The sequence below is a fragment of the Ciconia boyciana genome, chromosome 7, assembly GCF_034638445.1.
Source record: "Ciconia boyciana chromosome 7, ASM3463844v1, whole genome shotgun sequence".
Taxonomy (NCBI): domain Eukaryota; kingdom Metazoa; phylum Chordata; class Aves; order Ciconiiformes; family Ciconiidae; genus Ciconia; species Ciconia boyciana.
The window spans coordinates 40621671-40646517 of NC_132940.1; the positions used below are offsets into that span (position 1 = coordinate 40621671).

At 43.8% G+C, this 24847-nt stretch overlaps 1 protein-coding gene across 6 annotated transcripts in view; it reads left to right on the top strand.

The window, feature by feature from the left end:
- Positions 1–2156: 2156 nt before the first annotated feature.
- DGKD (diacylglycerol kinase delta) overlaps positions 2157–24847 on the top strand; it is a 62228-nt gene continuing 39537 nt past the window's right edge. The window contains exons 1-3 of one of the 6 annotated variants that reach the window (XM_072866448.1): positions 2157–2352; positions 18418–18528; positions 19209–19289. In XM_072866448.1, coding sequence (XP_072722549.1) covers positions 2194–2352; positions 18418–18528; positions 19209–19289 — 351 coding nt within the window. In that variant the 5' untranslated portion in view covers positions 2157–2193. The other 5 variants (XM_072866451.1, XM_072866449.1, XM_072866452.1 and 2 more) reach the window with 5 other exon arrangements.

Genomic DNA, 24847 nt, shown 5'->3' on the forward strand with positions numbered 1-24847 from the left:
TGATAACTGTAACAATCCAAAGCAGCATGCTTTGGAGAAAAGCGTGGGCTGTGCTCTGGCATTTCTGCAGAATCGTTCTATATACAGGCCTCACTTTTTTGAGCAGAGGCTTGTTTGTTTGTTTTTTCTTATTGACACCATCACGGTTACATGCCCTACTTTTACAGATGGTCCAAAGGCTTTAAGCAAACAGCTTTATATATGGCCTCTAACACTTACAAATAGGTTGGGTTAAAAGTAAAGCCTTCTCCTGTTTTGCTTCTGTAAACTGTCTTGATTAAGATGCTGAAATCAGTGAATTAAGACCACAGCTGATTTCACAGTTCCATCAGTGCTCTAGCCTAATACCACCTGTCAGTGTGTTTAGCTACATTAGTCACAGCTGTCTCACCTTAGATGAAATTGCAAGAGTCAGTATGTTTGCTCTGCTCTTTCTAAGCATTGTGTGCTTTGCTGCTAAAGAAACCCTGGGGCCGTTTTCAGGTGTTCATGGTCACTAATTTCTGTGTGATTTCAACTTTGGATTTGGGGGAGAGTTAAGAATTTGCACCTGGATTTCTGGGAAGGCTTTTCTAATGATTGCCCTGGTATTTTTATTACTAATTTTTTGGTGGCTCAAGAAGAACACACTGATACAGTAAGGTTGAGCAAATTGCTGGTAGCAAATCTGCTGGTCTCAGAGAGCTAGTATTCAGGAAATCGTTTAAAGATGCTAAGAGGAGGAGGGGGGACAATTTTCCAGTCTCGCTTCAAAGTGCAGCTTCTTCCACAGAGGTGTTTCCTTCAGTGTTCCTGGCTACTGGACCTGTAACTATGGGACTAGCGAACTTAGAGGCCTGATTCCCTTTTTTTTTTTCCTTATATGTCAACCTTGTGAGATGCCTCTGTCACTGCCTCATTCATCTGCGGTGATGACTTCTCTAAGCTGTGTAACAATCACAGTGCACTGTGCTGTGCAGTGGGGAGGAGTAAAAATCGTTATTAAATCTGTTTTTGCCTGGGCTTAGGAAAGCACTTTCAGACATTGACCATTTGTTTAGCCCATGCTGGACGTTTGCTCATTTGCTCAGAGAGCGAGCGCTGTCTGCTGGTTCCTTCAGCTCCTATTCCTTGCCCTTCAGTCAGCAGAAAAGAGGTCTCTAGCTGGAACTGTTTGCCTTTTGTCTTTCCTTTCTTCTGGTTCTGATGTTACGTTGATCTTCCACAAAGTCAGAACTGTAGCCTGCTAGTCATATTTACAGCTGGGGGAAGAGTGATCCCATTTCCTGACCCTGTGCCTTTGATGTGGTGGGACTCCATTTATAGAAAGCCTGCCAGCTCCAGGAGAGGGATGCGCTCTGGTAGTGATAGCATCTCTGAAACTGCTGCTTTTGAACAGACCTTTTATCAAATATGTGGCCTCTGTACTTTAGCTGTCTGCTGACAGGCCTATGGTTTGATGACAAATGCTTTCCCCTCGTACATCTTCATGAAATCCCAGCTGAAACACTCCGTGCTGTCCTGTAGCTGCAGCTAATGGGGCATTAGGGAAACAACTGCTTCAGGGCTGAGTTACCTCACGCTAACAGAGCCCATGAGGAATGGTGTGGGAAAAGGCTGAGTCAGGCAAGAGCGTTTGTGTACTGAAAAATAAAGTGGTGTTTGGCAGCAGGAGCCTGCTTTGGTGCTGAGGGAGCAGCAAGCCCCTATGTAAGATGGAGCAGGGGCAAAGTACCATTTTGTGCAGGAGGTTGGTACAACAGGCCTTACCTAGGGGGAGGAGGATCCCCAGGATTTACCTACAGTATTTTATTAAATCCAGTGGAACACTTGGAGTGCTGGAAGCAACCCTAAGAATTGGGGCTGAGATTCAAGCTTTTGGGCTCACCTCATCAAAACGGTCTGAGCTGAACACCTTTTCTCTGTAACAAACAGAGATGGGTGAACCATGGTCGGTGGGCGGGCTCCTGTCGGTTCGCAACGAGGGGTGAGGAGTGGCCGTTGGCCGGGCCGGGGAAGGCGGCCGGGCCAGGGAAGGCGGCCCGCCCCGCCCCGCCCCGCCCCCCTTCGCCTTAGCCGTTCCCCTCCGACCTGCGCCATCGGGCGCGGCCGCCGCCAGGGGGCGCCGCAGCAGCGGGACGGGCGGGAGCGCGGCTGCAGAGCGCGGCGCGCGGCGGGAGGGGGCGCCGGCCGCGCCGCCCCGCACCGTGCAGCATGGCGGCGGCGGGCGCCGCGCAGCCCCAGGCCGGGGCGGTCGCCGCCGCCGCCAGCGCCGCGGCGGAGGAATCGTCGGACAGCGAGCCGGAGCAGGAGCCAGGCTCCCCGCAGAAACTCATCCGCAAAGTCTCTACGTCCGGGCAAATCCGCCAGAAGGTGCGTGCGGCGGGCGGGGGCCGCGGGCAGGGCCTCGGGCTCCGGCAGCGCTGCGGCCGGCTCTGCCTCCGCGTCTCCCTCAGCGCCGCCGCCGCCGCCGCCTCCCCCTCCCGCCCGGCACGGCCTGCGCCGCCGCTGCGGGGAGCGCCCGCCGGCTACCCCAGTCCGCCCCTCTGCGAGTTGCCAAAGACCCCCCCAAACCTCCCTCGGGGGCCTGCCAAGGACCCCTTCAAGTCCACCCCTTAGGGAGCTGCCGGCGATTCCCCCCCACACACACCCCCTGCTCCTCAGGGACTTGCCGGCGACGCCCCTCCCCCCCCGCCTAGCCACCCCTCACGGACCTGCCGGCGACCGCCTCACGGGCACATCCCGCTCTTCAGGGACTTGCCGGTGATCTCACAAACCGCTCCCCAGGAACTTGCTGGCGATCCCCCCCCCAAAACCACCCGTCCGGGACCTGCCGGCGGTCCCCCCAAATCGCCCCTCACGGACTTGCCGGCTCCCCCTTCCCCCCCCAAACCGCCCCTCAGGAACCTGCTAACAACATCCTCCCAACAGCTTTTCATGGACTTGCAAACCCCTAAATGCTCTTCAGAGATCCCCATAACAAACTGTTTCCCAGGTGCCTGTCAGCAGCTGCCCCCTAAATGTCCTTCAGGCTCTGCCAACGACCCCCTAATTGCCCCTAGGGGCTCCTGGAATTGCCCCCAACCACCCAGCAGGTACCATCCCCAAACCGCCTCTCCGAAGCTGTCGGTAGCCCAGCTTAGACCATCTTCTTCCCAGTGCCCAGGTTCAGACCTGCCAGGGAGCTTCTCTATCCTAATGGTAATCAGTGTGCCCAGGCTCAGCAGGACCTTGTCTTGCCTCTTTAATTCCTTGCTCTCTCCCCCTGTAATATTTTCTTGGAGTTATAGAAGTCACATTTGAGCTCCGGCCCCCCCGCACTGCTCCCCGTTATTTGATATTTGACTTCTAAGGACATCCTGTCCCTCCCCACCCCCTGAAGCTGCATCTCCTTTTTCCCCTTTTTTCCCCATATCAGAGTTGCCAGGGGCTCCCACCTCACCTCCCTATGCCTTCCCTGAGGGCCCCTGCACAGCTGTATCTCCCGGTCATATTGCGCCCTCCCCCCTTATCACTTTCCTAAAGCCCCTTCCTTTGGCCCTGTTGGACATGGCACAAGTCATTATCTTATATGCAGAGCTCTGTGCTCTGAAAGGTGTAGCCCCTGCTGTTATCCCCTACAGTCAGTGTAGGGGATAACAGTGATCCCCTCAGCATCTTCCCACCTTTTTCATAGTTGCATCCCAATTTTCCCCATCTTGTACTGCGCTATTTTTCCTTTCTGTAGCCATACAGCGATGTTTAGCCTCCTATCTGGTCAAACAGTGACCTTAGGGCTGGTTAGTTTTTGTTCCCAGCTTTTTCTGCCCTGCTTTGCCTCCCTGGTCAGGTAACAATCCTTTCCACCCTGATTCCCTTGGCCCAGTCAGATTTTACCCCTCTGTGGCTCGTTCTGGAACAATAATGCCATTTTTAGGGGCAGTAACAGCATTCTGCAACTACAACTGTAGTTCCTCTGTATTGTTACTGTAAGAGAAGATGCAAAGATTTCCTTCAGCCTTAGGCCAGGAACCACCCATAGGGAGTTGCCCTCTTCTGTACTATTTTTACTATAGCTGCATGGTTTTTCTTTGTAGCCATTAAAGTCCTGTATAACTCCTGGATTGTTGCATGATATGTTTCTGCTTAGAAATACCAGGTTAGTTATTCTTTTGCCATCACCTTCCTGTTGTGTCTGAAGCATAGGCAAGCACAGTTGGTGCTGTGTGGATACAGGAGGCTTGCTCAGTGCTGATGCTGCTAGCTCAGTGTTAGTTATTTTGTATTCATAGTGAAGGAGAGTAAACGTCTCTGCATGACACGGTGCCTGAAGGGATCTTTTTTCTGCTGGCTAGTTTGCCCTACTTTCAAACACATAGGTATCATTGTTCTGCTGCTTGTCATCATTTTGCTACATTGGTCCCAGTTCCGAAAACCCCCATGACAAAGTACGTGAGGACCGTGCTCTCACTTCATTACGCATGGTGGGGCTGCTTCCTCCATCTGCGAAGTGCTGCTGATGCTGTCACTCACTTCTTGAGTTAAGGCACTGAGGGTCTGGGCTGTGTGAGTGAGATGGTTCTTTCGGCCACAACAGGAAACGGGTGAAGCCCTCTAAAATGGGTTGATGTTCAGTGTATCAAGCAGATCTTAGCTGTGCTGTAGTACCAGGTGACCTGATCTACTCTGTTAACCTGCTATGAAAAAAGTAAACCTTTTGAGATCTTTTCCCACACACAGGGTGCTGAATTTCAGAAATTTGTCTTGCTGGAGATTGGATGAACCTTGTGATTTCTTAATACCACTTGTGGCAGGGGGCCCATGAGAGAAGGGAGGAAGGATGCCATAGTCAGACTTTAATACCTATGTGGTGGTGTCAGTGAGAAGAGCCAGGATATTGACTTTCTCAGTGCTAGAGTGGGAACTCTTGCTTACAGCAGGGTGTTTTAGAGATACTAAGCTAAAAGGTGCATTGGATTTTACTTTTGTTTGAATATAGCAGAACACATCCCCATGTACCTACTTAATCGTTTGTCCTGTTTTACATCACTTCCTGCGTCAGCATGGCTGGAAAAAGCCTAAACCAGCAGCTTGTACTATGTGAACATAAACATGTTAAGAACAGGGATTATAAACAGATATTGTCTAGAGCTATTAAGCCTCCTGTGTGTTAATCTGCAGAAGACCTTCAACTAAACAGTGTCAAATTTTCCAAGTAAGCCCAGGTATTATGATATAAAGGATTGATTTGTTCTGTTGCTTGTTGATGTCTTTTTGTTTTGTCATCATCTTTTCTGCATGCTGCTGCATGTGTACTTTTTCCTTGCCCTCAGGGCAAGGAGCGAAGACAACTTTGTGAGTAATCATAGTTCTGATGAGAATTTGAGGAGCTTGCTTCCTCTGTAAAGGCAGACCTAATTTTGAATTTGTCTATTGAATGACAGAGAGCAGACTACCGTGAGCTGTAGAAGCTGTTGGACAGGTCCGTCAGAGAGACAGTAAAAGATACAGGCAGACTTTTACTGTACCCTGAGGATATAAATCTCTTCTAACCACATCTTTTGCTGTAGTTAGGTCAAGACCATGCCTGTAAGTACAGTTAAATCACCATGGAAGCTTACTGTTACCACAGCTTGAGTGCAAAGTCTGCTGTAGCCACGGAGTTCCTCTGAATTTACTTGTTTGTCACAGTCACAAACACTTCGAAGATATGTTTTCCTTCCTCTGGTCCTGTCATCTGTTTTCCCAAGAAACGCTGCAAAATAAAGCTGCTTGCTTACAAGACCATAAAACTTCACTGAACTTGTTTCTGAGCCCACAGGTTGCCCAACTGCGTTTGACTGAAATACGTTGGTGTGGTAATACTGTGGGGCAAATAGAATTGTTGGATGTATAGGTACTGTGGCTTTGACATGCAATGTCTGAAGGCAAATCATAGCTAACATCTGTTCAGCTGAAAAATCTGTCCCGTGTGAAGATACAGGGCAGGGGAAGGGGTAACAGAAAGCTAAGTGTTTGGAAAGTGAAGTACTAGTGAAGTACTGTGTTTTAATCTACTTATTTGTTTTTGGCTAGAAAGAATTTTTGAGGAAGAGAAGAAGGTATAAGAGAAGTATGTTTAGCAGTCTCTTAATGATTATTATTCTGGGGAAGGAAGAAAACCTTGTATGATCAGGTATAGCTGGTAGCGTAACTGCTGTTGTCTCAGCTGGCAAAGAAGTACAGGCTGCATAGAGTGCTTGATCAGCCATTTTGAGACCTGTCAGACTTGTACCAGCATCAAGCTTCATAGTACAATGCTTTTAGCCCCTCTCCTGGTCTCAGGCTGGCATTGGTGCAGCTACAGAAACTGTTGGTCAACTAAGAAAGTATTTTTGAACAGATGGGAATTAGGAAAGAGGTGAAATAAAATAAGAGAAGGATGATATGTGTGAGGAGAGGCCACAGCAGGAGCCTTGCTCCCACCTTCTAAGCAGTGTTGAGGACTCAGCTGAAATCAGCTGAAGTGGTAATATCATCTCAGTTGTCACCTGGCATGGATGAAGACACAGTAATATGAAAAGTGGTCCTGGGAAATGAGGGTGTGAAACGGGGAAGCACTGCACCTTTTATGGGCTCTGACAGTAAAGCACGCTTCTTCCTTTGCATTTGACCTTTCATTGCAAGCGTCACATTACAAACCTCAGAAAGCACGAGAGTGGATGAATAGGCCATCTTCTCATTTCATTCATCAGCTAGGTGTGATTTCCAGCATGCCAACTTTGGTATGTTGAGATCTCAGTTTGTTTACCAGACAGGATTTCAGCAACGTCCTTGGGTGGCATCAGGAGGACTTCTTGTTTAGACTAATTCAGTCTAACTTCTGTTTACTTTTATGAGCATTTTCTCTGTAATATTTTAGTTTTTATAACTGTTTATCATTGCCTTGAACTTTTTAAGACAAGTTTGCAGTATATATTGCAACAAAGTTGCAAATAAAGCGAGCAGCTTTCCAAACTTTCTGGGATATTGGAAGCTGTCTAGCTCCAGTAGCAGAGAGATGTCAGGTTAATTTATACTATGAAAAGCAGGATAAATTAACTGGTACGAAGCTTTATGCTGTGGTGGACAGACTTTGTTCAGTATCCAAACTAGTGAGTTTCCGATTTCTGTGCTGTGTAGCAGTCTGTGGTATAGATAACTTTCACACTATGGGAGGTTGTGATTTTCTTCCTGATTAGTAGCTTTGAGGTCTGGGAGCCACCCTGAAGCATGCAGGCAAGAAAAAACAGGAGGAAGCGAAATGCTTCTCCTCATTTTTGTGCAAGTTTCCAGAGCAGACTAAACTGAGTTCTCAAACATATGGTAGGCAGCGTGAGCAACTGAAGAAAGCTCATTTTGTTTCTTCTTGTATTGCCTTATAGATAAAATGTCCTTTTTATAGGTAAAGAAGTGTTATTTTTATTTCTGGAGGGCACATGTTTTCAGGTTTTCTGAGATGAGATGAGGGTGAGGAAATGGAGAAGTCTATTAGTTTGATACAAGTATTGAAAGAAATGTTATGATAAGAAGCAATGCATTTCAGTACAGAGACTGTAAAATAAATGTGCAACAAATGAGGAGGGAATTTTCAGGAATTTATGGCTTAATTCATGTTCTGTCTGTGGCATCTTCCACTAAAACATAGTAAAATCTCTGTCTGGTTTTGTTATGCTGCCTTCTAACAGGGTGTCTAAAAGAGGACATTTTAGTAGCTTCACGTTGTAAATTGTAGTGGCTCATGCTTTAGTCCAGGTAGAAACTGGGAACTCTTCGCTTAAAAAGATAAATAATTGTTGCAAAAGAGAAGATCTTGTGATTGAATTGAAACTGAATGTCTTGAGCACAGGTTTTAAGGACATGAATTTTCTTGGATTAACACCACAAACAGACTAGTTCCTTCTCTGAGCACTACGGGAAAACGTAGGATTTTAGGCCACGGTACATGGCTGTAAGAATGTTTCTGTCCCTTAACTCAGTCTACGTTATATTTTGCATGCTCGTCAGACTCATCTGTTACAACAAAATTTGGGAAGCCTCCCAATGCTGTGTTACCACTGGTGTACTGTAAGTTTGCCTCCCTGCTGGAGAGTTTTGGATGCTATGTGAAAGCAACAGCTGTTACTTCCTTTAAAAAAAAAAAAACAAAACCCAAAAACCCCAAAAAACAAAAAACAAAACAAAGCACAAAACCACACACACTTGTAGCTTTTCTCATTCCTTCTAACTATAGTTCAGGTTCCAGGAACTAAAGAGCTAACATTAAACTTTTGCAGGTTTTGAGAACATAGATTTACTTAGACCACATTGCTAAAAAGTACATTGCCAGGCTAGTAATTGTTCTCTCAAATAAAATTAGAGACAAAATAAAATGGGTATTGAAGAGTTTTTTTCTTTTTTTAAATAAAGCTAAGTCAAATATTTAGAGTATTTCCCCCTGCCCAAAACCTGTTATTACAAAAAAATCATTGATATTTTACTTCGGAGGAGTACTGGAATATAAATGAAAACTGTAAAATGTCTATCTCCAGATTACCTGATTAGAAAATCCAGTATACCGTGTAAGACACTGCATAACTTTACCTTCTTTAATTACGAATCCAACATGATTCTTTCTAAAATAGCAGATATACCTGCATACTTAACAGAAAGCAGAAGTGAGATAAAGAGAGGTTTTTGTATTCCCTATTTCCTTGAAAGCTTAAGGTTTACACTAGGTAGTGTCACAGCAGCATCGGAAATTTCAGGGCAAAATACTGTCCAAGTGAAAAGCACCTTCCTCTTGGAATATGTTTTTTCAAGGTTTCAAATGCACAAACCATTATTTAAAGAATTTTTATTAACTCTCCACTTAAACCATTTGTTCCCTGCTTTTTCCCCACTAAGTGGTTATTGCTTCTTGTTTCACTAAGAATTTACGTTAGTGTCTCTGAAAGAAAGAAGATGCTTCTGTTTGGTTCTGCAGCCCTGCCGGACAATTATCCAGGGACAGCTCAGCTTCAAGCAGACAAATAGTTGAGGCAACAGCAGTGATCCACAGTGGCTGCCATCTTTTGTGGTCCTTTCTTGCATGCTTTATATAAAGCACTCTGGAGAGCAGTAAGCTTATTGTGCATGGCTGGTTCAGTAGTGCTGCACCTCTGCAGAAGCAGTCCAGTGCTTCCGCAGGGTATGGCGCTTACTGTCTGCAGTCCCTGGGCTACACATGGACAGTAAAGCATTTATACAGAGGAGGAGGTCCAAAGCCTGCTGCCCTCCATTCATCCAGAGAGGAAAAAGATGGCTTGCCTGGCTAAAAGATTACCACTGCTGAGTTAGGTAATTGATTAATATGGGATTACTCCATTTGGGTTTAGAGGAAATCTTTTTATTTCCTCACAGGCTCATTGCTAAGTTGGAAAGTTTTACATCTGATACCTGATGTTGTGGTTTGCTTTTTTTGAAAAAGGAAACGCCGTCTTGATTACATAATGTTTGCATCAAGCACATTGTATTTGAGTCTTGCAAGTTTTAATCAATTTAGCCATGTAATATTCTAGCAGGGAAAGGTGATACCACCTCAATATCCCATATGGGGAATTGAGATACATACTTCTTATATCGAATGCACAAAATCACACAGGGCATCCCCAGGGGAGCTGGGGACTGAGGAAGGTGTTGCAAGCTCCAGGGTAATGTCTTGATCTGCGGGACAGCTGCCTTCGCTGGTTCTTGAAAGACAGAAGCGTGGCTGATAAAACAGGGAGGGCGTGTTGCCTGCATTTCAAACTGCTCTTTGCTGAGGCAGGTCAAAGCACTCTTAGAACGTGTAGATCTATTGCTGAGATTTTATTAAAAATCAGTATTCTGGAAACTGACGCCAGCCCCTTCTGTTCTGTTTAGCTGAAAGTTAACAAAATGGTGTTCCCAGGGCTGTGCTAATCTTCCTTGTTGTTACTGGTGCTGATCAAGATGTCTTGGCATGGTCAAAGGTATTTGCAGGACATTAAAACAGGGAAAATGGAAAAACAAATTAAAAACTTTGGAGTATCCTTTAAAAACTATGTTAAATGGATGAGGAAAAAAAAACTTAAAAGCATAGGTTGTTTAATACATAAATATGGAAAATCTGATAACGACAATTGTTACAGATGAGATAAAAATAAATTCTAAGTTACCTTAAGTATTAATTAAATGGCCAAAGGCCAAAAGCTGCTTTCTGCTCTCAACAGTGTAATCCCATTGGAATACCAGTTGGAGTAAAAGGATCAGGATTTGGTCCTACATCTACCAGCCACTACCAAATAAGGCTTCTTGCAGAATTCAGTAGCAGAGTTGATGGGAATCCAGACACAGTGGGAGGAAGCTGTCATTCTCTCAGTCTCCTCGACACAAGGGCAAAGGATTCAGTTTTCTTCCTCAAGGTATAACTTTCACTTTCCCATGTCCTGAAGTTCTCGTACCAGTACTTTCTGCTGGCTTTTCCTTCCTACTTGGCCAAGATCTCCATGACATTTAGCAGTATGGGAAGGATGGGGTGGTTATGATTGTGAGGATGAGATCCGCAGCTGTATTCTGGATGTGCTTTCCCTTACGTTCGCTATTCTTGTAATAGCACCGATCGTGCCTTCCCAGCCTGATACTCTTGTATCAAATGGCCCTGACATGCCGCTATGGTAAGTACCTGGCTTATTCTACCTGCTGGTGAAGTGGATGCGTGGGCTTAGACGGGCAACAGCACCTTTTGGTAATAACTTGGCTCTCTCTGAGTGAATAAAAGTGTTATTTAAGCTCTAGTGATACAGGCTGTAGCATTAGAGGGTTCCATGTTCAACACCGTGATTCACAATGAGGTTATATTGCTGCGTTTCAGCAGCAGAGTAGTGTGCTTCTGAGTTAATACAGGGGATTCTGTGGTGGTGGTGCATAGCTGTGTGACAGGCTTATCTCAGAGCTGAAGGTTTCACAGCAGGTAATGTGTTTTGACATTTTTTGTCTATGGGAAAATGCCCTAAGGAAGGGATGTAGTTGTGTATGTGTAATTTAAGATGGTAGAAAAAATAACAGCTTATTTTTCATGTTTGTCCTTAAATGTATAAAGTTCATGTTTAATTAGTACCCTTTACAATTTTATTCTGTTCCAAAGTTTTCAGGTAGCTTTTAAACTGTTGCTTTTTTGGCTTTGGTTGTCTCTGTGGATGGATCTAAGCCCTTATCTTCCAGCTTTTATTATAGTTCGCTGGCATGACTTGAGCTTCGTGCTCAATTCCCCTCTTTTGATAAATGTGTTTGGGAAGGATGCCTGGAGCCTATGGAAAGCATACTGAGGGCTTAAGCAGTTAGCGTGCCAGGAGTTGTCCAGCTACTAACTCATCCTGAATCAGAGTGTACTGGTGTGTTTTTCATTCTCTCTTCTAAGTAGCTGACCAGAGTATTCATCTATTTTAAGTACTTCACTTGGAGCTCTCTAACTGAGCTCATTTTACCAGGGAGCTGCGTGATGATATGCTGGTATGTTGTATTTCCTTTCCCATATACGTGCGACCTTTCTGTGTGTTTTCAAATTTGTTTTTCTTTGTTAATTTGTTCACTTTAGGTCTATGAGTGCTCGTCTCTTTTAGAAGAGAATCATTCACAATAGTAGCAGCTGAACATGGTGTTGAAAAGAAGCTGGTTCAAAGACATATTATTTTTTTACTGGCTGCAGCATTAACTAATGAAGAAAGAGACGTTTGAACATTTGTTTGTCTGTGCCAAGGCAGATTCTAACTCAAGCCTGGTTTCAGTATTTTATTTTATACAAACTCCTTCTTTTCACTGCTGATCTGGAGCATAAGCTTGCATTTCTTGTTGCAGTAACATCTCAGCTATACTACCGACAGATTGCTGCACGCTGCTCTGAATTCTGCTTATCTTAGTAGTTGCAGAGAGGCTGTACTGAGAGCTGTTGGCCAAGCTCGCCCCTAGTCTCTTACTGGGTATGCAGAGTTCAACTAATACAGCAGACCTGGAGGTTAGAAAAGAGGGAGGATTGGGAGGATGGTTGTTAGGGGAGATTTTGCAGGCTCTCCCTCATGGTCATATAGAGGTCTGTGCCGTAACCTGACATGGGTGCTTCCCAGTTTATAAAGCATTGGTTATTAAAACAAAATGATATTAAACAATGTACACTAAAAGCCTAGACAGTACCCCCTTCATCAGTGGAGAGCTCGGCTTCTGTTACTGACTCACAGCCCTAGCTGCTATTTTGATATTTGATTCCTGTGGCTGACCTCTGATTTTCTTTTTCTTTTTTCCCTCTTCTGGAGTCCTTTTGTTGCAGTGAGTTCAGATAATGTCTTGTCCTTTTCATACCAGTCGAAGAAATCTTAATGCATTTTTCAATTTTGCAAGAGCCACATGCATTTAATGTACAATTCCCAAACAGGACTAAGCAACCTGTAAATTCCTTGTGTTCCCCTATAGATCTGTATAGCTCTTTGTGTGTCCCATACTTAGAATTGCTTTACTGATCCAGATTTCTCCCCTCCAAGCTTCCTGGAGCTGATTTGCAGGGTGTGACCACTGTCTGGTGGAAGGATGTTGCTCTCGGATTAGCTTGTTAACCCCTAGCCTTTTGACCTTTCATGTCTTATTCTACGGGGTTGGTTAGATTTATTCATGTAGTTTCTTTGTTGGATTTACTGTATTTAACTTGATTTGTAAATAATTATTAATTCTGTATTTATGACCAAAAAGAGCTTTTATGGAACCAGCTACAAAAACTGTTTTACCCACAACATGGTACAGCACTCCAGATTTGTACCTGCCCCAGCGAGGCAAGACTATCTTGCCATGTTTAAGTGACTGCAGATCTACTCCCATCTTTTTTGCCACAGTTTACCCGAAGTCAGTGACTAGAAGAGGTTGTTTGGCCCCTGGGGATCAACTGCCTGTAAAATTCTTTAGTAAGCATATATAAAGATAGCCTGTCAGTTCTGCATATGCTTTTTCATTTTGTTTTCTCCTTCTCTGTGCATTTGGTGCTTTCTTTAGTCAGTTATTTGTTGTTTGGCCTCAGCACCCTGCTCAAAGTTATATAGTACATACAAATAAAAACAATCTGTGCCCTGAAGTTTTTACATTCTGAAGACACATGGAAAACAGAGAAATCCAGATGTTGAGGACTTTGCTATTTGGGATTTTTTAGTTGCTGTTGAGATAGTTTTGAATGATTTTGCTTTTACCTTCTATATAGTTCTTTTTCTGCATTGGAAAGAAATATCAGTGGAGCAAAATTCTTGTTTCAGATATGCTGCACTGAATAACTGCCCCTAAGAATATGTCATGATCTCAGCTGTAAAATAGGTTGTATTGTTCTTCCTCTGTCTATATTGAACACAGTTTAGAGCCTGCCTGTGCCAAAGGACACTTGCCAGCCTGACAGCTGGGTACAGTTGATAGTTGCCTTCAGTCTGGCTAATAGGATCTTGTTTTCCAGATTAGGAAATTAGTTATATCAAGGGCCCTACTTCCAAATGGGGTAAGAGGCTTAAGCTTCAGGAAAGGATGGGCTACTCCTGTGTTTCATGTAGTGAGCAGGAGAAAAAGGGATGCCCTCTGAAAGCAGCTGAAATCTGACATGATCGTTCTTAACTTTTTACTAGAATCATTCACATTATCAGTATAGAAAGCATTTCATCTGTGTAGGCTGGCTCTCTGATCTCCTGATGTGGGTTACTAGATACAGAGACACCTCAGACAAGTAATGCTGCAAAAAATACAGCTGTGTCTTGCTGGTTTTGTGAATGACTACTGTTAATCGTTGGGCTTCTTGTTCTTACGAGGTGGGACTGTGTGAAGGGGAAGCACTGAAGCCCAAGTCTTAAGTCCTTAATTTAAGTCCTCTGATTTGTTTGAAACCATTCCTGTTCAGGTCAGTGGCAAAACTTTTGTTTCATCAGTTCAGGATTAGGCCTAAACCCTGCACCCATTTTGACAGAAGAAATCTGAGAACATATTCTCTCTCTTCCTAAATGTCAAGTTTTAAAAGGGGATGAGCTGGGGGGAGGGTTCTGTTGCCGTGAACTGCATTTTTTTCTGCAGGAAGTCGCTTTTCTTCAAGACCAAAGACAAACAGTGAAAATGCTAGAAATTTCCTAGGCCCTGCCTTTCAGCTGTCTAATTGTGTTCTTTGTAGAGACGCTTAAGGCTCTTTGCTATGTGCAGTGTTGCTTTAAATTGCCAGTTTGTTCAGTAACCTTTTTTACACTGTCTTGTAATATGATAAAAGGGGATCACTGTTGAAACTAGTAGCACATCATTTTAGGTTTGATCCAAGAAGATACTTCATTTTTTCACAGTGTTGTCTGCCCATGGAGTGCCATGCCACAGGACACCACGCTAGAGAGAAGCTCATCTGGATAGAAAGCAGTCTGGATAGTTCCATCACAAACAATTTTTATATTTATCCTTGATAGAATGCACGTAATCAAACCTCATGTTTCAGGGCAGTAGCTTTTCCCATAGAATCCAATATATGATACTAAAAACAGATTTAACTCTCTTTTTTTGTTATGGGAGAAGTAATTTCACTTTTGTCTTGATGAATTACATGGCTAGTAATCTGATCAGAGTGGATCTTCAATTAAAAAAGCTAAAGAGAAGCTGGTGAGCAGAAATAACTGTTCAGCTCCCCCCTTTTATTTCATACAATGTCACTTTGCTGTCAGGTCCTTTCCCCAGTTAATTTTCTTCAGCTGTATTCCTCTGCAAGTAGCAAGTCCTTTGGCTGTAAAATTAAAATAGAGGAGGAGAAAGGCAGCAATGTCTGAATCATTTTATAAAGTCATCTTGATCTTATCTCCAGCCCTTTCCGCCCAAACCCACCAAACTCTTTACTGAGCTGTGTGCCTATAAATAGAACAGCCGCTCTCGTGCAGAGATGGGCAGCTCTGAACCAGAGGCTTGTTTTCTCTGAGCAGTGCGTGCATGCGAGAGCTTGCTTCTCAGTGTCCTTTCATGTCTGAGTTATGTAGCTGTGAGGTTTTCTATAGATAGAGGCTGGCAAATGACATAAACTGCTACTTAGGGAGGGGCAGGATGACCTCTGGGATTGTTGCCTTTTGGTTAAAAAAAAAAGAGGGTTCTGTTTAAAAGAGGAATGGAGGAATGCACGTCTTGTGCAGAGGTGAGTGAGCCCTGCCGAGGTGAGGGGAGCCACCCAATGTGCGGCACTCGGGAGATGAGCATGGCAGGCGGGAGCTGTGGGAGCTGAGGGAAAGCAGAGGCGTTGTTTTGCTGTGAGTTACTGTTCTGGTGGGCTGGGCAAGAGTTTGAGCGGCCAGAGTGTCGCTCACCGAGCTTGGGGAGTGCAGGGCTCTGGCTGACCCCAGTTTAAGCATATCTGTGAATAAGCAGAGCAACAGAGCTCTGAAATCTCCTCCTGCAAGTTGCTATTTTTTGATCAGACTCCTGGCTGACTTGGTATCTTTGGGCTTTGCATCCTGGGATTCTTCCCCAGGATTTTTAATTCTTCTCTGACTTCGGTTCAGGGCTTTTCAGAGTTCAGTAGCTACTTTCTCTGTCTCGTTTTTTAATTATACGTGGTTTTGTCCAAGGAATGCAAAAGATCACTCCATGTTTCTGTCTTCATGTGGAAAATCTCTTGCCACTTTCCCATTTTCTTCCCTGTAGAAAGTGAACTGCAGAAATGTGTGATTTCTTTAGCATGATAATTTAGATGCTGTTGCTTTACATTTCTCTGATGCTCAGGTGCTGGAGGTTAAAGTAACTGATCAGATAGACGTATGTATATATATTCTATTAGGACTTTGCAGAGTTGGGCAGTGCTGTTTGTTCCACTTGGCGGATGGGAGATGGAGACATGCAGAGTGAAAATTGCTTTATTGGGATCTCATAAAAAGTCCACGGCAGACTAGGAGCCTGAATGCACCATTCCCAGTTCCAGATGAGTGCCTTCAGCTCTGGCCTGGCCTTCAGGGTCTTTTCCGCAAAGGATGCTGTTGGGTCAGTCTTTGAACTCCATTTTCTGTTATGCTGAAACTTCAGATTGAGATCATGGCTGAGTTTCCGATTCTTTGCATAGTACCAGCTCTAAGTTAGTTTAACATCTTGTTTCTGGGTATCACTATACTGTGTTTAACTTCCGGACCCTAAAGCTGCTCCCAGATGCCTTATGGCTTCTTAGAGTGTATTCCTACTGCTGTGTCCCTGCTGTGACTTGTGGAAAATGGGTGCCAAGATGTCTTTCAGCGACCGCTTCAGAGTTGTGGGGAGCTGATGTGTGAGACAGCCAATTTTTGATATGAGCTTTGTCTGATTGTGCATTTTCTTTATCTCTTTTCATTCTGCTGGAAATACCGTGGAGTTTGGCGATTCCTGGTTGAACCAGGCACACTAAGTTGGTGTTTGCGTGAACACTGACAAGTATTTCTGCCAGTCTGCAGGTGGCTTTGTGAAACAGAACACTGGGAAATGGTGAGGTCTGGGGTTTGCTAGGCTCGGAGTTGGCCAGGTCCCAGGCTCCAAGGTAGATGATGTTTCTTTTGGAGGAGATAGGGAAGCTCTCACTCTTTTCTGTTTCCCAACGCAGAGGAGGAAGGTATATAGTGGCTCCTATGGCTGGCAGCTCTCTTTCAGATCTGGGGGTATGTGGGAGCCCACTCTTTCCCAGCTAATCTTTGAGTAGAGGCGTCACTGTGGTGGTCCAGGCCCTGTGATCTCTCAGGCCGGTTTGAGGATGGCTCAATCTAGCAAGAGAGAAGCATGTATTGTCAGACGGATGTTTCTTCTTATAGTCAGCATTTTTTTCCAAGTGCTTTTTGAGGAAACTTTGAGCTTGGCAAGGACCAGTGTGTGTGGAAAGTATTAAAATCTGCAGCTGTTTCAAAAAGGAAAGACCCGCATTAGAAATATATATAGCATTTTAAAAGCAAGTTTAGTGCCCTGGAAAGGATTTCTAAAATGAACTAAACCCTGTGGATCAGTAAGAGTATTTATTTTGTGCTCTGTAGTAGCCTGGCAGTGTACATTTAACATTGTGTTTGTGAATTAATTGATACTCATTGGTGACCTGACTCTCTTACAAACCTGAGTTACACTGAGATCTCTGGTATGTTAAAGCTGTGTCATTTTCCTGGCATCAAGATACAGAATAACCTGTCTTACAAGATTGTTGGACCATTTGTTTTACCAACCACCTGTGTTTTAACTGTGTGTTTATCGCATTGGGCTTTCTCAGCAAGAAGTGGGTTCCTGGGGGCTGTTTCTTGGGGAGAGAAGCAGGTTTCTCATGGTACTGAGGCATGACATAGCACCATTTACAGTTTGTAGGCAATACCTTCAATCAGTAATTTGGGGCTGAACCCTCTGCTCTGACTTTTCTGCCTTTTGTCTTTCTAAGCTGCAGTTTTTGAGATTATTTGGATATTAGGAAAAGTTTCTTCACCGAAAGTGTTGTCAGGCATTGGCACAGGCTGCCCAGGGAAGTGGTTGAGTCACCATCCCTGGAGGTATTTAAAAGACGTGTAGATGTGGTGCTTAGGGACATGGTTTAGTGGTGGACGTGGCAGTGCTAGGTTAACAGTTGGACTTGATGATCTTAAAGGTCTTTTCCAACCTAAACGGTTCTATGATTTTATGATTCCGTTTTCATGTAGCTGTTGGTATTCAAAATCTGTCCTTAGTGAAGGAATCAAATGTATTTGACAAAGTAGAATGAAGTGCATGTGGATTAAATACATACCCCTATGTATGCATAGTATGTGAGTGAGCATATGGGACTGTGTATGCTGGTATGTCAATCTAGTTATAAAGCGGTTAAAGAAAAAAAAAAGGCAGTGTGCGTAGACAGTTTTGGCACTCCAGCCCTGGGAAATGGCAGCCAGCCAGAGAGTACTGAGGCAGGGCCAAGACTATCTGAAGAATACCAAATGCTGAAGTTGGATATAGCTCCTTCTTTGCTCTAGTTTCACTCTTCACCCTGTGGGCCTGCAGCTTGCCAGCTCTGTGCCAGGTAGATGCTGATAATTTCACAAGGCAGAACTGGAGATAGGGACAGATATACTGTGGTGTGTATGTGCTTGTAATCAAATGCCAATTAAATGAAAGGAACAATTACCTGCAACTGAAATCAGTGAATTTAACTGTTATGCTCCCCAAGTCATTGTTAGACTTTGAAATGCTCATTCAGTCATACGTTATTTATCTTTTATGGTATCGTGATAGCACTGGAGACAAGGATAAAATCGCACCCCAGTGTGGATTGTGCATTGTGACGGTTTAATCTTGTTAAGTTTGCTTGCTTATGTTAAATGAATTTGTTAAGCACTTCCAGCAGAGGGCACTAAGATTATTGATCTCGAACTCCAGTCTTTTTTGGTACGGGTATATAGCAGGAGAGCATAAAAGATGCCTGTAAGTAAAATGTATGCTTCACCCCTCTCCCCTCCTTGTTTGTAGACTATCATAAAAGAGGGGATGCTGATGAAACAGACCAGCTCCTTCCAGCGCTGGAAGAGACGATATTTTAAGCTGCGAGGACGAACACTCTACTATGCAAAAACTGCTAAGGTAAGGTCTTGACAATACGTGTGAGTCCAAGGGAAGAAAGTCAGTGGTGGAGCTTTTGGAGGCAGATGGGTGTCTGTGAGAAGACAGCCCTCAGTAGAGAAAAGAGCACGTGCTCTGAAAGCACTTGTCAGGTTTTGTAGCTACTAGAAGATCCCTGTGTTTTGCCTCACACTTGGAAATCCTTGGTTTTTAAGTAAAGCATCATACTGTTTTTTCCACATTTTTTCCCCCTTGGTGCATTTTACTAGGGAATGGGCTCTGAATCAATAGAAGCTGAAAAAGAAAGGAGAAAATATGAATGAAAAGAGGAAATGGAGGAGACAAGCAAGGCTAGAATTTATCAAATCAGAGCTGCCATGCACCTGGTTTAGTATGTTGATAGTCAATTAGATAAATCTGTCTCCTTTCACAAGAACCAAGCCTACAATTTTTTTTTTTTTAATAATCCCTTAATAAAAATAAAGTCATCATGTTCACTGACTGAAGACAGGCAAGTGCGAGCACCACTGTATGGAACTAGACTTCTGAGTTCTTCATGTACTTGGTGCTGGGCCTTTCCTTCCGATCACAAAAGGCTGTGATGGAGTGTGCTAGGCAGACATACAGGCATGTCCCTTTGGGCCTGCTGCTTATCCATTGGATTCAATAATTCATTGGGGGTTTGAATTTTTTCTTTCCAGTCCATTATTTTTGATGAGGTGGATCTGACAGATGCCAGCGTGGCAGAATCCAGCACTAAGAATGTCAACAACAGCTTCACGGTAGGATTTTTTGCATTATTTTCTATTCTTCTTGGATCTTTCCCCCACATCCCTTCTCTTTTGCAGAGTTTAAAAACATCTGAACAATCTTCACAGCCTCTTTCACAAAAAAAAAAAATTAGAAAATCATAAACTTATTTTTCCTTACAGCAACCATAACTCATCTCCATGCACATGTGAAATAGCTTGGGTTACTATGTATAGTGCTAAAACTTTGCATTCAGGGATTTCTTACCTATAAGCTAGGAGGGTTTGATAGAATCCATTTACACAGTGGGACAGAAAAATTTATTCTGCTGAGGGAGTTAGGGGTGATGTTGATGTTTATACTAGAGATCTTGCTAAAGGAATTTAGTTTTCCCTTCAGGCCTTAAAATATGTAAACTTCTTTCTCTGACTTTATTTGTATGTAGCTGTATATGTGTTTATATATGCACATTATATATAGTGGCAAAGCAAAAGGAGGAACAAAAAAAGGCGCACAGTGGAATTGGTTTAGGATACTTGTTAGATGTAGAATATGTGCTCAATATTTGCAGTTTGGAAACGTGGTGGTGTCACTGCTTCATTTTCTCCAGGCTTAATAACTGGGAGAAAAAATGACTGTATTTCTGAGGTGCAGGTGTTCCCCAAGCTCCATTTTGGGGGAAACGCCTGGTGTGCAGAAAAAAGCCATTAACAGCAGCCATGCAGGGCAAGTGTCAAGCAGCAGTGTGAGCTTTGGAGTTGGCTAACAGCAATAACTTCCATGCAGCCTCTGAAGGGCTCAGAAGGGAGGAGAGAGAAGGGTGTGGAGAAAGGAGGCAGTGTTGCTCTAACGCAAGGTGAAGAGGGGAGCAATCCAGGTGGAGGGAGGAAGCTGATCCTGCAGGATGGTGGTCTCAGGTGGTCACCAAGACTGAGCAGTATGCCTTGCTGTGCAGCAGTAATGACTGCTTTCAACATCTAGCAAAGGATGTTTCTATTATGTAGCTGTAGCTTTTTGCTTTGCCTGAGCAAAACAGCTATGGGATCCATCCTATGCCCAAATGAAACCCCAGCACTGTCTCAAAGTTTGAAAATACTTTCTGCATTCATAGTTGGACACGTAGGAGGTCCAACCGGGTCTGATAGTAAATATTGATATCAGGTGTCAGTGTGTGTGCATAGAGAGAAGGATTCTGCAATGACTTCAGTAGGGGATACATTTTCAAGAATGTGAAATTACTTACCTGTTAAAGCACTTTCTCTTGGATCTTGCTTCAGTTTTCCCATATGTAAATAAAGACTGATTTTTCAGGTAAGCAAATGTACTGTTACTGTTTTGCTTATTATTATAGTTGGGAGAGATCTAATTTCCGTCAGAGACACTGGATGTCAGGACAGGAGGAAATAGTGTGTTTGCTCTCTCAAATCAGCCCATCTGAGTCCAACAGTGAAGAGTTACTTCCATGACTATGGTATCAGGCTCTGCCAGTCCCTGCCTTCCCCAGGGGCTAAAAAGTATAGGACTACTTTGACACTCAAGTAGCAGATACAGTTTGCACTGTCTCCAGCTGGTCTCTATATCATAGGGCTCAGGTAAACGTCAGGAAGAGCATCTCTCCTCTTAATTTCTGTCTGTTCTGTCTATCATGGCTTACAGAGGGGTTTGACTGTGGTTTACCATGAGCTATAACAATACTTAAAAAATCAGAAGGTTGCCTAGTCTTGCTGCTGTTTGGTCTGCCACATCACTGCCATCAGTTCTTTGGATTCCTTGCCGTCTTGCCATTTTCTCTCGGTTTTCTTTGAGAGCACTCTGTTTCCCCCATGTATCTCCCCAGCTCAGTTCCTTTCTAAAATTTGGAGTTCTTTTATGCATTTTTTTCCTGTTTCAAATCAGTGGGATTGACTATTGAGTTTTTATCCTAAACCAGAAGCATCCCACACTTGGTGTTGTATAGCAGAGACATTAATTCTCGAGTTTTAGATGTTCTGATTTTCTTTTTGTTTCTGTGTTTTCTTCAAGGGAGACTGGTAGTTTTGGATTTATGAAAGAGTGGTTTCTTTATGAGGAAACTCATCCTCTGTCCAGGCATCCGTACTGCTTAATGTATAGATTCTGTGGGTCAGGTTGGGTGAATTGACACTTCCAAGGTACTAACAAAAGAGGCGGGAAACAAAAACAGTTAGAGGAGCAATGTGAATCCAAAGCAAAGAGGTAATAAGGGGTGACCATTCAGAGGAGAAACTGGCAAAAAGGCAGTGAGGACCGCAGGGGTCAGCACCATGAGAGAAGAAAACCAGAGTATGGAGCCAACAAAGGTTATGTTGCATAAACAGAGGAATAAGGTTAAAAAATATAGCTGACAGTAAACCTTTTACATAGGACATAAGTCTGACAGCTAATTTGTTTGCTGTCAGCAGGCAGGAGAGAGAGAAAAGTGAGTATTAAGACTCAGATCTCTTCTTCTAAAAAGAAGAGTGTGTAATATGGGTTCCACTGTTGTTTACTTAGTTGATCTTGCATAGATCATTTCTTCAGTGAATGTATTCTGTTTGCAATGGAGACAGTTTTCAGGGCTGCTACCCAGACTTAATGGATATGTGACTATAGAGTGGGCTGGGAGCATGTGACTAGGGGCATCTTTGGGCTTAAGATGTTGTACAGCTCTGTCCTCCGAGAGGTGTAAGGGAAAGCTTTATGTTTAGCTATTGTTCCTTTAGGTCAGGCAGTGTGGCTGCAGAATTATTTAGCAGGAAGCCTCTGGAAACAAATCATATAGCAGCCCCATGCCAGGTCTTTCTTCTCTCAGGAGGACTATAGATGTAATATTTGCTGGTTCTGTCACATCTCTGCCATCTCTGTCCTTCTAAGTCATCTGTCTACAAGGTAAATTCTTTTGGGATGTCTGGGCTGTAAGTGTCTGGTTCTTTCCATGTATGATCCCTTAGTACCTGGTTTATAGATCTCTCACCAGTGGATTTTCCTAGGGCTGCTGTCTTTCACAGGGCCTTAGAGAGGATCTGCTGTGCTACAAACTCAATGATAACCATGTTGTCCTCATACTTAAGACCAATTTATTTCAAAGAGGGTGGTCAGCTTTTAGCCTGAATTCTTGCCATCAGTGTGTGCCTACATTTGTACTCCTTATGAAATAGAGATCCAGCAGCATTGGATGGGTGAGGTCAAAGCCTGATCCTAACTTCTGAGCAGAGCTTTCCCAGCCATACCCTCAAAGCCTCTTGTGATTTCTAAAAAGCAGATGATTTGGGATCACACTGGGCACATTGGATCTTCCCAGTGAGACTTCAGCTGTTTCCATGAACAGTTTTTTCTTGGACAGCACAATTTCGCAGTAACTTGATTGGTTGATGTGCCTGTCTAATGCATTAGCCTGCAGTTGCTTTAGGAGCATTAAAACAAAATATGCCATGAGGATGAGTTCCATACTTCAAACCTGGCATAGTTTTTTCTCTCGATCATGCCAGGAAGCCTGGGTTTTGGAGATACTTCTCTCAAAATGACTGCTTTACCTGTGTCGTGGACCTGAACCATCCAGCATGTCCATTCTCTCCTACGAAGCCCGTAAGGTTTGTGGGGGCACCAGTCTCTCTATTGTCTGTTGCTCAGGCCAGCACTTTGCTACCACAGCTATCCCCTCAAGAGTCTTTGAGAGGACTTTGGGTCATCTCCTTAGACCCATGTTTGTAAATGTTTGTGTGGTGAACAAATTATTACTCCTCAGGTTGGTGGGTTGGCTGAAGATCTGCTCTTTTCTAAAAGGTGCCAACTGAATTAAGCCTGCTGCTGTCAGTGCAATTGGCACAGCTGATGGAGTGAGTCCTTACCAGTTCATTGACCCTTTCCTGCTTGTGCAGGATTTGTATAAAGCTAAAGGGAAAAAAAAAATCTAAAATATGTGTTCTTTAATACCAATAAAAAACACCTGTCATCAACAGGAGAGGGCCTAGGAAGGACATCAGATCTTTTCAGGTACATATTTTATGTTTCAGTATGATTCTCACGTGGTGTTTTTGTAAATGTCTTCCAGTTATTGCTAGCAAGTGGTGGGGTGGTGGGGAGGACTTTCACCCTCATTCACATAACATGGATTACAACATTCACTTCCCATCCCATCTTATTCATAGCCTTGAGATCCCATAGGAGAAAGCTCCTCTCTGTGGAGAGAGATATGGGTAGTTTGATTTTTTCTTTCTGATGCTTTAGTGGAAGTGAAGCTCGGTCAGAGCATGTTGTTGAGCTCCAGGAGCCATGCTGTTGACCCCTCCTCTAGTTAAAGGCTCTTCAACTGGAAGAGGTGGAGCTTGAACTCCTGAGCTCCTGTAAATCCTTTTCTGTTGGGAAGTACCTCTTAGCTCAGCCGCAACAGGAAACAGCATATTATTACAGTCAGTGCCTGCCTCTCCACTTCACTACCGTCAGAAGGAAACTTATCCCAGCTCCTCCTTAAGCAGACAGCTAATCAGCTTGTGGCAAGTGGAACGTAGCTCAGAAAGACTGACCACAGAGGGGACTAATCCTATTAATTGCATGTCAAGCAATCTGTTTACATTTTTTTTGGAGGGAGTAGGCTGCTCTGGACACTAGTTTAGAGGAAGATTGAACATGAAAGGTAAGAGCAGGAGTCCGAGTTTTCTGGACTGAGCATTGAGAAACATGGCACCTGTGCCAGCATAACAGATCATCAGGAGCTCAGGTTCTTTGGAATAAGTTTGCTACAAGCTCTTACTGTTCAGGTGTTCTCTTCTGTGTGGATTTATATAGATAAGTTCTCCAGAATCAGGATAAAGGGAAATGTGCCTGCGGTGCTGTTGGAAATGCTGCACCCATCAGTTAAGAAATACTGTTTATTAACTGATGATTCACCCTAACCAATGTCACAGGAGAGAGGAAGTATTGAGATTAGAGTAATACCTCTCTTTCAGAGCACTTGCATGACTGGAGGCGACAATGGTTGTGGTGGGTTGAGGAACAGGGAGTTGCTGGTGCTCCTGAACAAGAGCATGCTCTCATCTCTGAGAAGCAGTATGGATGTCGTTCTCCAGCCGTACGGAAGCCTGAGGTGTGCTACAATTTTTGTTATTACAACCTTGTTACTTAGTACTGACTTTATTCAGCAGCAAAGATGCCAGTTTCTGCCTTGCGAAGTTTTATGTGACCGTCCGATCTCCTTCATACTGTATGTTTTTGCTGTATTGTCCCAGGGCTTGTTGACGCTGTGGAGAAATAGCGTGAATCCTCATTTTGGGGTAATTAACCTTTCCTAAAATCACAGGGCAAAGTGCTTGAACTTTAGCAAAAGATAAAAGTGCTGAGGGTGCTTCCTGATGGGGAGAGTACGTTGTTGATGTCTGCAAATTCATTTCACAATGAAGTGAAAGTGCCTTTGCCTTTTCTGTGATTTTGTGTCATGTTGAATTATTTGTATTACTGCTTTTAAGTGAAAATACATCCTTTTTAGCAAAGAAGGCAGTGAAATCTTCTCTGAAGAGTTAGTTTTTGAAAGTGAATAGAGCTGCTGAAGCTACACGTCAGGCGGAAAGTCTGCTGCTCGTGTCTAGCGCAGGAGCTG